The sequence below is a fragment of the Penicillium diatomitis genome (assembly GCF_028827545.1).
Source record: "Penicillium diatomitis strain IBT 30728 chromosome Unknown utg000001l_segment0_segment0, whole genome shotgun sequence".
NCBI classification, from domain to species: Eukaryota; Fungi; Ascomycota; class Eurotiomycetes; order Eurotiales; family Aspergillaceae; genus Penicillium; species Penicillium diatomitis.
In genome coordinates, this window is record NW_026623173.1 from 3,474,158 (window position 1) to 3,489,252 (window position 15,095).

Sequence of the window (15,095 nt, forward strand, 5' to 3'; positions counted from 1 at the left end):
GACTACTTCCCAAGTGTCCAGAGCCCCGTTGGATTTAATTCGTGGAATTATGGCTGTTCCAGAACAGACCCACTAGGCATATACTTATGTAGGAGGAGCTGACTCATATTGTGCTGACCTCTAGCCAGGTCGTGGTTCTACAACTATTCAGGTCCCTTGGTAATTATTCCTGCTTCTGTGAGCGACAGCATCGGCCCGACACTGAATCACGGCGGTCATCTTTCAATGTGTGATTTCGATAGCAACTTAGTCCCATAGTGATTACCTACGCACCTAGGAAGCAGATCTCAATTATCGAAAAAAAATTGTGCTCAACTTCGAGTCACAGCCCAAAGACCTCGTTCATCAACTCAACAACATGGCTCAACCTCGTCCCGTGTAACCGTCCCAGATGTCAAGTAGTAGATTAGCTCCAGCAAGAGCACACCTATCGGCGGAATGTCTTCGAACATCACATCAAGTAGGCGATGCCCACACCCTCTGGACCGATGTCACATTCCCCAGAAACGGCTGGGGTTTATCAGTCCTACTAGGCTGTTTAGCTTCAGTCTGACTTTGTTCGTCTGGCAGGACAGACCTCGTTTCGATTCGAATGTCGGTTTGAACCCTCGCAATGCCTTGTTGGTGTGTAATCGTATGAGCCAGGCCTATCACTTGAGCAACCTGGTCCCAGGGACCCTCTGTGCAGCATGTGCTTAGCCTTCGAACTACGTGAGATACATGGAAGACGAGTGATAGGGAGGAGGTAAGGAGTTGGCAACACCGTTCGTCTGGGAAGCCGGAGCGATCAAAAGCCACGGGAATCACTGAATGGACCGGTCCACTTTTTCATACAGCAGACTAAACGGTCAACGATGGTAAAACACAAGACATACCGATGGTAGTACCAGTAGCATGGGTGTTGTATGTCAACCCCGACTGTTGAAGCAGTTGCTGGATATCAGTGATCTGCTGCGAGAAAGACGACGTGGCCGCGCCAACCTGCACCAGAAATAGTTGAGCCACTGAATCTTCATTTCAATTTGATGCCCTCATCGTCACATATCTTCGCCTTGGAATCACCTACTGGGATCAAGCAAAAGTCCGCGACACACCAGGCCGGAGTTGTCAAAGCCGCATTTGCAAATGCCATTCTTCTGTGCCTAGGTAAACCGGTATCGAGGATTCTCCGAAGGTTATGGAGCTGCTGATTCGATTGCAAGACTCGGGGAAGAAATTCTGACACTCGCAATTGAAGGAGCTCAGAGCCATTGGAATTTTCACTGCACCTTCGACGAGATCATAGGATCGGGAGATATTCAATTAAAACCTAGGACGGTTGGAGATCTAGCTATCATAGTGACGTGCCGAGATGGAAGTATGATATACATTGACGGGCTTCCAATGACGGACCTTAGTATTCACACAGCGGGAAACCAATCTCACAAAGTTGCAGAGGCCAGTCGTTCGTAGCCTTATCACCCACTACATGTAGGTTCTCAATGGCGCATCCATTGGAGGCCTTGAACATGTCTAGCCTGTATACAGTATTTATACAGAACAGCCAAGCCACGAGGTATATATTTCTTTAAGCACGATAGAAGCTGAGAGATTGATCAGTCATCGGTATAATTCCTACCCTCAGGTAGTACTAAGGTGCCCCGACTTGGTACACAATACGTGGTAGGTACCTAGGTACCAGATACTGCGGAGACAGGAGTACTGTATGGGTGGGCCCAATACCCAGGTATATCGGCCACAGAACGTTGAACCCAGGCTGCGAAAGTTGCATGAATTTATAATCGCGGCCAGAAATCCACCCATAAATCTTCATCAGGCACCGAGCGATGTCCGCCTAGCGCTCAAGACATGATCTTCACGGAATGTCGTATTAAAGAGCGCAGATATTGTACCCTGCCTGTCATACTAATGGAGAGGAACCACGAGACAGTGTAGACGATCACACACCACGCAGCTTTTTCGGTTCGCATACATATACTGCTTCGTCGCCACGTGACGTGTGGATTCGCCTTATCGAGACCCTGCGATAACGAAGGTGGATAAACGAGGCTCGGCAATGACGCACCTTGTTTTCCTAATCGTGGGAAAAACGATCAGCTAAGTTGCCTCAAAGACCAATCAAACAACAAACGCAACACTACTCTGCCAGCTCTTTGGCAAATGCAACTGAAACTGGAACGCTCAGTACTATCAGCCCTACACTTATCCAAGTCAAGTAGCGGTTATTGCCCCGTTACTGTCCTGTTCATCTCGCCCTCCTGATGCGGCTTCAGCCTGGTGACGCATGACACCTCGGGCTGGGGCGCGTCATGCGCGCAGGAGGAGAGCTCAACACGACAAGATGCCATCGGATGAGCTTGCAGAAGTCTATCAAGAGATGCTAGCGGAAGCAGAGGCCCGAGACCCTGAGCAGTTTCATTCGGATCGCCCAATCAAGAGACGCAAAGTTGGAGGCTCAAACGGTGTACCAACGAAGGCTATTCCAATCGAATTTTCTAAATCAGCGGAACCAGCAACAAGCTCAGCTCTCGATTATGGAAGCCCGCTGAGACATCCACACTTCCAGGTCATCTACGATTCGACCTCATCTGAAGAATCCGACATTGAATGGGAAGATGTGGATGTTGAACAACCCGCCCCAACTGCGCACGCAAAGACAAACGTCAATGAAGATCGTGATGAGACGTTACAAATCACTTTGGATGAACAACCCGAGACCTCAAAGAAGAGAGCTATGCGAAGGAAGCCTCTATCGAAGGCTGAAAAGCAACTGAGGCTCGATACCCACAAGGCTCATCTCCTTTGCCTCCTCGCGCATGTACAAATTCGAAATAAGTGGTGTAATGACAACGCGCTGCAGGTGAGCCAGTGTGCTGCCTTTGAAATGATAGGATCATCCACTGACACATAATTAGAGTCATTTAAAGACGATGCTACCACGAAACATCATCAACCTTCTCCATCCTGACGAAACGAAACACAAAGTCACCCGATCAACCACTTTCATGGATGGTCTCCATCAAGCTGGTGACCGTTTTGCCCGCAGATTCCGTGTCACTAAGACGGGTCTCAAGCGAGCATACTGGGCAGAAGATCCAATCCAGCTGAAAGAAGATATGGTCAGCCTCCCAACCCTTGCCACACTATATACCAAAGGCCCCAACACTGATAATCGTATAGGACCGGATTATGTCTGAGGGCGACACATTTCTCTCGAAGGATGAATTTTTGGCGCGAGCCCACATCTTGCAAGGCTCTCGCGACTTTGGGGCGCAATTGTTCTGTGCGCTTTTAAGGGCAGCTGCTGTGGAGGCTAGACTTGTGTGCTCACTGCAGACGCTACCCTTCTCAGGAACTACCCAGGATCCTGCACCCGCCCGGAAGTCCCAAAATTACATAGTTCTTTCCTCAGACGATCAAGGATCACCCAAAGATGAGTCGCAAAGACAATTGAGTCCGCCCAAGACCCCGTCACAGCAACAGCGAATTGGCAGACCGACTTTTCAATCGCGCCCTGCCGCAACCACTTTCCGAGAGAGTAAGTCGAGGTCCGCTTTGACATATATTTGACTTGAATTGACAGAGTTAGAAATCACTGCAAAGCCTACCGAGTCGCCATATCCCGTCTTTTGGGTAGAGGCATACAATGAGGCCATCGGAAAATGGCTGCCAATTGATCCTATCGTTACGAAGACTCTGGCAAAGCCGTCGAAACTTGAGCCTCCAGCGAGCGACATTTACAACAGCATGTCATATGTGGTTGCATTCGAAGACGATGCTTCGGCGAGAGATGTAACCCGGCGCTATGCTAAAGCTTTCAATGCAAAGACGCGCAAAGCCCGGGTGGAAAGCACGCCGAATGGGGGAAAATGGTTGAATATGGCACTTGCTGCTTATGAAAAGCCTTTTCTGGAGGACAGAGATGATAATGAGTTCGCTGAGCTCACTACCAAGTCTGCTGCCGAGGGTATGCCGCGCAATTTGATGGACTTCAAAGATCATCCTGTCTACGCTCTGGAGAGACACTTGCGACGGAACGAGGTCATTTTTCCAAAACACGTCGTAGGACATGTTGGGCTGAGCAAGGCAGGCTCGAAGAATGACAACCTCGAAACTGTCTACCGACGGTCTGACGTGCATGTCGTCCGCAGCGCCGACAGGTGGTACCGACTTGGAAGGGACGTCAAAGTAGGCGAACAGCCACTGAAACACGTGACAGCGAACAAGGCCAAGAGCGGATTTGCCAGTGATGAGGAAGATCAGGAAAATGAACAGACACCTCTTTACGCCGAGTACCAGACGGAGGTATACCAGCCGCCGCCTGTAGTACAAGGACAGCTTCCCAAGAACGCCTATGGCAATCTGGATGTGTATGTCCCGAGTATGGTCCCGCCGGGTGCAGTGCACGTTAGACACCCTGACGCAGCGCGTGCTGCCAATCTTCTTGGCATCGACTACGCCGATGCAGTGACCGGATTTGAATTTCGAGGTCGCAGGGGTACGGCCGTAGTCAGTGGCATTGTCGTTGTCAAAGAGAACCTCGAAGCTCTACAAGAGACAATTAGTGCAATTGCTGATGACCGACGCCAAGCTGCGATGGAGGCGAGAAGTGAAGAGTCGCTGCGGTTGTGGCGTCTGTTCTTAACCAAACTCAGGATTGCTGACAGGGTCAAGGTCTACGCAAGTGAAGACGAGACAATGGACTCGGGGACCGGGAGAGATTCCTCTCCCGGTTCTGAGACAGAATACACGTCCCACGAAGGAGGAGGATTCCTTCCAGAAGAGAGTGGAGGATTTCTTCCAGAAGAGAGTGGAGGATTTCTTTCAGAAGAGAGTGGAGGGTTTCTTCCAGAGGAAGGTGAAGGCTTTCTCGCAGAGGACACCGGTCCCAGCATCGATAGATTTGCTGGCGACGACGATGGCGCCGCAGACGGGGTCTCTGGTCAGTCGCCCGACCACGAAAATCTCACAACTCGTGTCAATGTGTCTGATAGCAGCGTCACAGACCCGCAAGTTCCCCGCATAAACCAGATGCCACCCACACAGGAGAGAGGCACGAAAACTCAAACAGGCAAGAAAGCCAAAAAAAACAAGCCACCTCGTTACGAACTGATCGTTGTGCCCTCAAAAAACGGAGGTAACACGTCGAACCCAGACAATACGAACAAGCACGACAGGGATGTCAAGAGCTCTTCTGCGATTGCTCCAATGGCAATGGAGTCGTCCACACAAGGCGACCCAAGACCAGTCAGCTTGGCCACAATCTCACCTTCAGCCTCTCCGACTATCGGATGTCAGCCAGCAGCCGTCGTGGATAGTGACAGCGAGATTGAGAAAGGCTCGCTAATGTCGGAAGATCCTGAAGACGAAGACGCGATTCCCGAATGGCTCTTGTAGTTGCGACGTACGGGAAATATGTGGACAATGTGTTAGGATACAGTTGAACCCTGTGGCACATCTCATTTGATTATCTGTGTTGAACGAATAATGCTGAATGACACGTGTCGGACTTGAGGCAAAAAAATCCCATGCCTGACAAAACAAAAACTCATATCTGCGCAATAACATAATGTACATTTGTTGTTAGATGATGGGATCAGATTGGCTTTGATGTACAGTACAAAACGCACCTTCGCAACAATTTGTAGACTGAAACTGATCAGGTCCAAATGAGCGGTTATTGAAATACGGAGAAGATATGGGCCAGAGATATACCCTTCCTTGTTCATATTTCATACAAATAGCAACAGAATGGGTTCATTTTACTAGTACGGTTGAACGGCAGACCCATTATGTCCGTGTTGGGTAATCGCCGATCACGTGGCCACGTATCGCGATCACGCGTCGACGCGTTTTGCCTCAGGCATGAAGCCCGAGGCAGGTCAAACGTCATGTCATATCCAGTCAAGACTTGCAAAAATCCTTGTTGTTGGTTCTCGATCTCGACACTCCTTGAGCAATTCAATGTGAGGTCAAACTGCTGAAATGAACGAATCGGCCAAATCGTCCATCAAACCAATTTCAGCTCATGAACAGTTTCGAACTCCACGGCGGCCTATCACACAGTCTTCCAGCAGGGCAACGAAGAGTACCACGCATAAGAGGAAACCGTCTCCACCTTCGTCGCTGTCAGAACGACGAAGCAAACGAGTTTCTTTGCCGGTCTCGAGCACAGCACAATCTACTCTCACCCAAATTGACTTTGTCACTCAAACACCGATCTCTACCAATGACGAGCTTGACTACATCGAACACGCTGGGTCAGGCGCGAGCCGCATCCGTCAGGATGACAAGCCTGTCCACATCGGACATGGATCTGACGGAGAGAGTGAATACAAATCGCCAGGTCCGATTTTGAAGGGGATCTCTAGACTCGGCACGAGAGTCGAGCATCCGAAACGACGAGCGAAAAGCGGCCCGACCCAAAGGGCTTCACTGCGCAGCAGTCTCACCCCGGCTCAGAGCAAAGGCAAGGGAAAGAGAAAATTCAATGACAAGCCGCCATCAAAGCGCGACAAGACTCTGACGCAGATGGACTTTGTGCGACGTTATATTACTATCGACGACGACGATGCAGGAGTAGATATGGCATATATAAAGGCTCCGTCATCCCTAACACCCCGAGGGGGAAATGTGTCGCGAGATGAAAAAGTGACGCAAGACTCGGAACCGAAAATCAGTCCTCCCCCTTCGAAGGGTCCCTGGAGGATACGTGCAGCCACAGATCTCTCTGCAAGCAAGGTCTCCCCAGAAGTTAGCGGAAAGCAAGGCTCCGCAAGACCTTCGAAGTCCCCAAATACCTCAGCATTAGATACACCCATCACACCGCGGAAATTCAAGAGGCTGGAGATTCCTTCTAGCCAGTCACCAGAAAGCCCAGGTTTGGCGATCATCACATCGTCACAGTTCCGCAGCGCAACCCGATCACCGCAAAGAAGATCGCACCCAAAAAATACGGACACGCAGAAAATCACAAAGAAAGAATTCAGCGATGAAGAAGTACCTTTTCATGAGCATTTGGAAGCCGATCAAAGTCATGATACAACGCCCTCAAAAAGTCAGAGCGGTATCATCCCTCCCCTCGCACTTTCGTCTCAAGTCGTCCCATGCAGGGCCTTGTCGGTTAAGCTATCGCCAAAATCCCCGGCGGTGGAACATTCGTCGCACAATAGCTCGCAAGTACCCCGGGATCAGCGCGAAAGGACAGTCGTCTATGAGACAGATGCAGACACGGACAACGAAGATTTTGGCGATGACCCCGACTCGCCCTCCAAGCGTCAGTTGACAGATCATGCAAATTCACCTCTTATCGACACTCTATCAGATACACCACATGATGACGACTCGGAAGACCTTCCCTTGCCAAGTGGAAATCCGACAATAGAGTCGGAGACTGCTCCTGCTTCCGAAGCCTTCATGTCAGACGCGTCAATGTTCTATCGGAGACAGCAGCCAGCCACACAATTTCCCCACGAGCCAATACCAATGCTGAATACGCAAAAGATGACCGAGCTATTCCCTAAGGACGCGATATGTTCGCCTGTCCAGCCAATTCCCTTATCATCTCAAACTCAAGGAATGGAACAGGTAGAAATTGTCCCTGAATCTTCGCCTGCACGAAGTCTTGAAAAGAATGCAGAATCCCGCAGCCAGGACCTCTTCCAGCGGCCACGCCTTCCTGGATCGGTGATACAAGTGCAATCCTCACAGCCAGTTGAGGGAGGGCGCCCTAATGCCTTACTCTCACGCAGCCAGCTCTTGACATCTAGTGTGATGGAAAGTGTTCCCATGCCAAATTTTTGGCCCGGGAGTCAAGACAGTGTGGGCGAGCCATACAGTCTTTCTGAAGCGTGACAATCTTAGATACCCAATTGAAACTACGACCAAACGCACGCCTCCAACTGTAAACACCTAAATATTGTTTGTGTAGATAGGTTTAAGCTTTCCGGCAGCAGTGACGGATTTATTCAAGCTTTTGACATCTGGAGCCGACTTCCCCATCCAGTAGTAACTCTTGGGCTGCATTCCGCTTCGAGCACAGCACGGGACGAGCGGGGCGGTCGGAGGATCGACAGATGCGGAGACAACCTTCGAATATTGTTTTTTGATCTACTACCGTTCGGTATTCCCCCTTAGCCACCCTCACAATGGATTTCGCATACGATCATATTCAGGAGGAGATCCTGACCTCGGGAAAAATTGAGGACTCGACACAAGCTAAGAACGAACAACCAAGCAGCAACCTGAACACCGAGCTACAGGAAACCTTCCGGGCCTTTTCCGCGAGTCCCTGGGGGTCGCGCATCGGAGGACTTTGGGATAATGTGCGCAAACAAAGCGAGAGCTACTACGAGGGCGCTCAGAAAGAATACAACGCCGCGAGCGAGGAAGCTGTGAAAGGCTTCTCGGATCTAAGAAACACCATTGTCGATCGGACAAAGGGGCTGTCGCTCAGCACGGTTGGACTCGCAGGAGGCAGCGACGCCCCTGTGCCAGTGGATGGGTCGACCACACCTACGGCTGCGACGTCAGAATCGTCAAAGAAACCGCCCCAAGAAGCCGGCGCCAGTGGCGACGGCTTCATCTCACGGCTCAAAGCCGAAGCTGCGCGACGACTCAAAGAGATCGAAAAGGCCGAAGAGGCTGCCGACGAAGCCATTCTGCGTTTTGGCATGAACATTAGTCAAAAGCTCCGCGAGGCTGTCAGTATCGTGCCGCCTGCGACCGATGACTCCGGCAAGCTTCTCTTTGAAAGCAAGGATGCTGATGGCAAGCGAGTGATCCATGCAACTCGATTTGAGGCCCAGCTCCATGTCATTCACTCCAACTTGGACAGCTTCACCAAGGATCCTGTCAGCGACAAATTTCCCGACTTCAAGGCGGCATTCAACGTCGACGATAAGACTGAAGAAATTGCGAAGGACCTGGAAAAATATCCCGAATTGCGATCGACCATGGGGAAACTCGTGCCAGAGTCGGTGGAGTACGCGGAATTCTGGACAAGATACTACTTCCTCCGTCTCGTTGTAGAGACGGAAGAGCAGAAGCGTAAAGAACTGCTGAAGGGTATGTGATGATCCCTACACACTCCTCTCCGCCCTCGATATAATCTGATTGCTCACGCTGTCTCATCCCCACAGGCGCCAACGTCCAAGAGGAGGAAGAAGTAGGCTGGGGTGATGACTCTGAAGACGAGTCTGAATCTCCGTCCACTCCTCACGTCAAGTCCGAGAAACAAAAGACGCCCGTTATTGAAGTTCAGGCTGCCGAGCCCCGTCGATCCAACGACCAGCAGTCCCAGGCCGGCAGTGAGTCTAGCTACGATCTTGTGAGCGGGACAGTGAGCCGAACTCCAGGTAGCCCAAAGGAGAAGAGCCCAACGGCCGATGCCAAGGCGGACGACAGCGACGAGGACTGGGAATGAGCCGAGCAGTGCAGGAATCCACTCTTTCCCAGTGACTTGATCAGCCTTTGACAGGATTGGTCTGCCTGTACCTACGAGACCGCTAAGTTGACCTTATGTCTGTGCATCAATATTGGTACTCTCGCCGCTAGTTTTCTCTGGAGTTATGCCGCGGCCGTGACTGCTTTTATGAGTGGCGTTTTCAGGAGTCTGTTAAGTCTTCGTTGCTCTCCTCGCAGGGCTTTTCACTTGAGCGATCTAGCCATCTATTGATTATTATCTATTTCTAATGCTTTGCATATTGACGTACCTTCTGCGTACCGTCGAGACAAAGTACTCAATTTGCTTCCCGGCTGAATGTCCTCCACCTGGTAGTGATCGAGTGGTTGTCATAACGATTGCTAAAGTACCAACAATCAATAAGGATCTCCGTTCGTAGGTTTGACCAGGGATTTAGTCGGTCGATCTGATGATTTTCTTCCACGATGCACAGGAAAGACCAGCTTATGATACAGGAATGCTCTTTTTAATCTCCATGGCTTGTTTCACTTATCCAAAGCGTCGTTTGGTGTCCCTCTATTTTCCCGAATGACTGTCTGCATACGCAGGTGTCATGCCCCTGAGATTACTTCGACGAACGCTCGGCGAACTCCTTCGCTGAGGGGTCTCCGGTGTATTCTCCCGAGAACGGATCTGGAAACTTCGAGATCCTCCCCCGGACGAATAAACCTCATCATCACGAGAGTATGGAGTTGGGCTTCCTGGCCCCCAGCCGTACTGATATTCCTCCCCTCGGTGCTTGACTGGACTCTCATCATAGGGATCCCAGCCTACGCGGCGGCGGGCGTCTGATCGTAGACGCTGGCGGTGTTGCTCGTCCCCTCCTGCGCCGGTTGAGGATGACTCTTCGAGGAAGAAGTTCAGAAGCTCGTCGCTAATTGAAAGGTGTGATTGTTGCTGGAACTGTTGCAAGGATGTAAGACGTAAAAGTGTCTCGAGGAGGGAGAGGGAGGTTCGAATGTGTTCAAATAACGGGTTCGCCACCGTCGTAGTAGTGGTGGTGCTTGGCTGGCCGGTTGGAAGACGGGAGATATATTGATCCCCGGGCGGGGGAGTTGAAGAGGATGGTGAAAGCTCGTCTTGATTCAAGGACAGACGGGCCATACCGTTCAGCTCGGCTGGAGTCTCTCCAGAACTTTCGCCAGAATTCTCGCCGTCAGATTCATCGTCTGAATTTTCGTCTTCATTGTAGACTTCAAATGCAATCCATTCAGGGTCCAAGCCTGGAGGTAGCCTCCATTCCTGAGCAATGGATTCCTCGTGCAAAAAGCTTAGCCTTGATCCATCTGAAAAATCATCGCCAAGTAATTGAGCATTAAGCTGTGCTTGCTCTTCGTCAAGTGGATCATCACTTTCATCGTCATGCGCCTCCACGTCTGCTGCTTCATCGTGCTCCATCATGCGACGAGGAGGTAGTGCATTCAAGTCTCTTTTTAGCAGAAGGACTGGATTGTTAGTTTCACCTTCTGTGCTGATATTGAGAATTCTGCCCGTGTCGGCGTAGAATATTTTGGAAATTTGATGAATTGGAAGAATCTCTCTGATCCCCGCAGTGGTAACCCCATCGTAACTATGAGGCTGAGGCTCATTTGCATCGAAAGTGTGGACTCGGCCATCATCCAGGTCTTCAATGATCACCACTTGGTAGGCATACTCGTCGATTCCTAATCGTGATTGGGATTGTGATCGATACGACGAGCCCTCTGAGTAGTAGAGATTCATGGGAACACGCCGTACTTTCAGTCGTGCCTTATGCATAACTTCTTTCCAGGTAGCATCCCGGGCAGACTCCTCATCGTCCGGCCGAAGATGTCCGGCGAACAGCATGTAAACCGAAAGAGTGAAAGTTGGGCCAATTTGCACCGCTTGCGGTTCCTCCGAAGTCAACATGGAATATTGCGTGTCGCCCGCGGTAAGAAAGGTGCTGGCTTGCAGAAGTCGAGACGGCGACACTGTTGAGGGCAGATTGGTTGATAATTTGGCCCCTGACGTTGTGATGGCCAAATTCATCAGTGGGACGGCATCCTCAATCCGCGTGAGGAGATTTTTGATGTCTTGGATGATGTACTTGATCTCCGCGTCATTACTTGGCCGGTACTTGGCTGACCTGGTTCCATTTCGGATAGCTTCTTCTGACGCTGCAGCCTTCGCGAGGCGCTGCCCTAAAGCTTGTATGTCCCACCTCAATGACTTTGTAAGAGTCACCGCAGATTCGAGAGATGTGTTTCCCCGTGCCGCTCTAGATTATTTGGTCAGTGACTTGATGAACCTCACATATGGCTCCAGCTTTGACTCACATCAACTCGATCATATCAATAGACGGCGATATGACCTGAATCTTACTATCTAGACGCTGCTGCAGTGCCAGCAGCTCCTCGCGGTCTTTGCCATCTACATTCTGTAGCACGTCAGTGTCAGGACTTCCACTCACGATTGAAGCCGGGATATCTATCACTCACTTTGAGTAGACGTGAGGATTGGCGCATGGCATATGTTGCCGTAATCGCAATTCCCGAACTACCACAGCATGTCAGCTACAATGCTGGCGCATCTTTCAAAGCGCTCCGACCTACCGAATTGCATAGTTCATCGCCTGTTGCGTCAACTGCAATTCAAGTTTGATATATTAGCATATTCCCACATATATCGGAAAGCTTTGACGAGGATGGTGTACCTACACGCGCCAAGAAGACCTCCATTATGGTGATCACAACAACTACGTGGACTAGTCAACCATCACTGTATGAATGAAGCCCGTATCGCCCGCAAAGAAACAAAGCATGAGGGGCTTATCGATAAGCGGTAAGTGGTGCCCGATGATGAAAGAAACACGACTTCCATGTACAATGCACCACGAGCCTAGTATCGTACTAATGTACTTCCGTCGAATCGCTAGAGACCGATCGCTGATAAGCGGCATCCTTCACATGTGCAGGTAGACTCGAAGTAGATGATTACTAGCGAGTTAAACCTCAGAAAAGGCGATAATTTTGAGCCAACGCGTCATCCAACCTCCACGTGGAATAACACGTGATGGTCTTTAAGTATTGGGACTTGCGGTAAACTTCGAGGCCTGTTCTGGAAGGCGGGTTGATCGCGGGGCGCTGACTCAGCCGTGCAAATTTGGGCAGGTCAAAAACTGAGGACCCCTCATTGCCCACACTGCCCGATCATATACACGAATCTCGACTCTCGTGTCCCTTGTCCCGTGTCCTTCAGTGTGTCCCGGAAATCAAAATCACGATGTCGAACCAGACTCCGGATTCCTGGGAGGATGAGCTCTCTCGGCAGACCGAGGGCGTGAACTTGAACGCTCACGGCCGCCCTCAAGCTCAGGCGCCTAACTTCACTCCCGGTGCTGCCACTTTCCAGCCCGGCGCTGCCTCGTTCACCCCCGGTGCTTCTGCCTTCGTCCCTGGCCAGCAGTATCCTCAGTATGGTGGTGGTGGTGGCTATCAGTATAACCAGTACGGACAGCAAGCATATGGATATCCCCAGCAGCAGAGCTATGGCCAGTACGGTGCATACAATCAGCAACCCGGTGGTTACAACCAATACTACAACCAGCAACCCGGCGGTTTCCAGCAGCCCCAGCAACAACAGAAAGCCCGCCAGAATGCCCCCGCCGCCGCTCCTCAGTCCACTCAGTCCGCTCAGTCCGCCCAAGCTTCTGCCCCCAAGGCCAAGGTGCTGTCCATTGGCGCAACTTCTTCCAGCGCGGCCCCAAAGACCAAGGTTCTCTCCATTGGCACCCCTACTCCGGCTCAACCAGCGGCTTCCACTTCTGCTGCTACCGCTTCAGCGCCTAGCGCCACGAGCAAGGGCGATACCAAGGGCACCGTCGCTGCCGAGGCTGGTGCCAAGCTGACCGCAGCGAAGGCCATCGACAAGACCGAAAAGAAGGCTGACGCCAAGGCCGCCGCCAGCGGCGCTAGTGGTGCCAGCGGCCGTTCTTCGCCTACTCCCTCGTCTGGCCGTTCAAGCCCTAGCCGTGGCGAGACAGCCAAGGCTGCTCGTGCTGCTGATGCTGTCGCTAAGGCCCAGCTGGCTGATGTCGACGAGGCGACACTCAAGGAGATTTACGGCGAGCGTCGTGAGCATATTAATGTCGTTTTCATTGGCCACGTCGATGCCGGAAAGTCTACACTGGGTGGTTCTTTGCTCTATTGCACTGGTATGGTCGACGACCGTACCATGGAGAAGTACAAGAAAGAAGCCAAGGAGGCCGGCCGAGAGACGTGGTATCTTTCATGGGCCCTGGATTTGACCAACGAAGAGCGTGCCAAGGGTAAGACTGTCGAAGTCGGCCGTGCTTTCTTCAAAGTCACAGTTCCTCACCCCGAGGGACCTATCGAGCGTCACTTCTCCATTCTTGACGCCCCCGGCCACAAGTCTTATGTGCCCCACATGATCGGTGGTGCGTCGCAGGCTGACTTGGGTTGTCTCGTGATCTCTGCTCGTAAGGGTGAGTACGAGACTGGATTCGAGAAGGGTGGACAGACTCGTGAGCACGCGCTTCTTGCCCGTAACACGGGTGTCCAGAAGTTGGTCATTGTGGTCAACAAGATGGACGATCCCACTGTCGAATGGAGCAAGGCACGTTTCGACGAGTGTACTGTCAAGGTTATGAAGTTCCTCGAAGCTCTTGGGTACAAGAAGGAGGATATCTTCTGCATGCCTATTTCCGCCCAGACAACCTTGAACATCAAGGACAGATTGCCCGAGGGTGTTGCACCCTGGTACAATGGTCCATCATTGCTTGAGTATCTCACCGACTTCAAGCTTCCCGAGCGTAAGATCAACGCTCCCTTCATGATGCCCATCAGTGCCAAGTACCGGGATATGGGTACCATGGCCGAAGGCCGTGTCGAATCTGGTGTCATCAAGAAGAACGGCAATTACCTCATGATGCCCAACCGTACCGAAGTCCAGATCTCCGCTCTTTACGGCGAGACCGAAGACGAGATCACGACTGCTTCTTGTGGTGACCAGGTCCGCATGCGTCTGCGTGGTGTCGAGGAGGAGGACTTCTTCCCTGGATTCGTGCTCTGCTCCCCCAAGCGTCCCGTCCACTGCGTCTCGGCTTTCGAAGCTAAGATTCGCATTCTGGACCTCAAGAACATTCTCACTGCTGGATTCAATTGTGTCCTTCACGTGCACTCTGCCATTGAGGAAGTCACATTCGCTGCTCTCCTTCACAAGCTCGAGCCTGGCACAGGTCGCAAGAGCAAGCGGCCCCCGCCCTTCGCCAACAAGGGCCAGACCATTATCGCTCGCCTGGAGGTGACCTCCACGGCAGGTGCTGTGTGTGTCGAGAGATTCGAGGATTATGCACAACTCGGACGATTCACTCTCCGTGACCAGGTATGTGCGAAGAGATGGCAATTGCTTTCGATAACAGTACGAGACCGAGACTAACCTTCCTCTCTTAGGGTCAAACCATTGCTATTGGTATGATCACCAAGCTGATCTTGCCTGAGAACGAGGCGTAAAAGCTAGATGCCCATCAAGCACTTTAATGAAACTTGCATATTTGATCTCCACGAATACAGAACGATGACATAATATAGAATTGACCTGTTTTCCCCGCCGTCTCGACTGGCGTCCCCTTTCCAATGCTCGAAACAATGTC

General features: G+C 51.4%; 5 protein-coding genes across 5 annotated transcripts; 4 read left to right on the plus strand and 1 right to left on the minus strand.

The window, feature by feature from the left end:
* Positions 1-2,341: 2,341 nt before the first annotated feature.
* N7539_000978 (uncharacterized protein) lies at positions 2,342-5,397 on the plus strand (the record flags this gene model as incomplete). The annotated part of the gene is made up of 4 exons (XM_056930582.1): positions 2,342-2,860; positions 2,916-3,119; positions 3,181-3,538; positions 3,584-5,397. The coding sequence occupies 4 exons, from the start codon at positions 2,342-2,344 to the stop codon at positions 5,395-5,397; spliced, it is 2,895 nt and encodes a 964-aa protein (XP_056794875.1).
* A 588-nt stretch (positions 5,398-5,985) lies between these two features.
* N7539_000979 (uncharacterized protein) lies at positions 5,986-7,854 on the plus strand (the record flags this gene model as incomplete). The annotated part of the gene is made up of 1 exon (XM_056930583.1): positions 5,986-7,854. One exon carries the CDS (start codon positions 5,986-5,988, stop codon positions 7,852-7,854), a length of 1,869 nt encoding a protein of 622 aa, XP_056794876.1.
* A 293-nt stretch (positions 7,855-8,147) lies between these two features.
* N7539_000980 (BSD domain-containing protein) lies at positions 8,148-9,424 on the plus strand (the record flags this gene model as incomplete). The annotated part of the gene is made up of 2 exons (XM_056930584.1): positions 8,148-9,066; positions 9,141-9,424. The coding sequence occupies 2 exons, from the start codon at positions 8,148-8,150 to the stop codon at positions 9,422-9,424; spliced, it is 1,203 nt and encodes a 400-aa protein (XP_056794877.1).
* A 555-nt stretch (positions 9,425-9,979) lies between these two features.
* On the minus strand, positions 9,980-12,162 carry N7539_000981 (RanGTP-binding protein; the record flags this gene model as incomplete). The annotated part of the gene is made up of 5 exons (XM_056930585.1): positions 9,980-11,702; positions 11,761-11,861; positions 11,923-11,980; positions 12,037-12,068; positions 12,142-12,162. The coding sequence occupies 5 exons, from the start codon at positions 12,160-12,162 to the stop codon at positions 9,980-9,982; spliced, it is 1,935 nt and encodes a 644-aa protein (XP_056794878.1).
* A 544-nt stretch (positions 12,163-12,706) lies between these two features.
* On the plus strand, positions 12,707-14,955 carry N7539_000982 (translation termination factor GTPase eRF3; the record flags this gene model as incomplete). The annotated part of the gene is made up of 2 exons (XM_056930586.1): positions 12,707-14,827; positions 14,896-14,955. 2 exons carry the CDS (start codon positions 12,707-12,709, stop codon positions 14,953-14,955), a joined length of 2,181 nt encoding a protein of 726 aa, XP_056794879.1.
* Between the last annotated feature and the right edge of the window lie 140 nt (positions 14,956-15,095).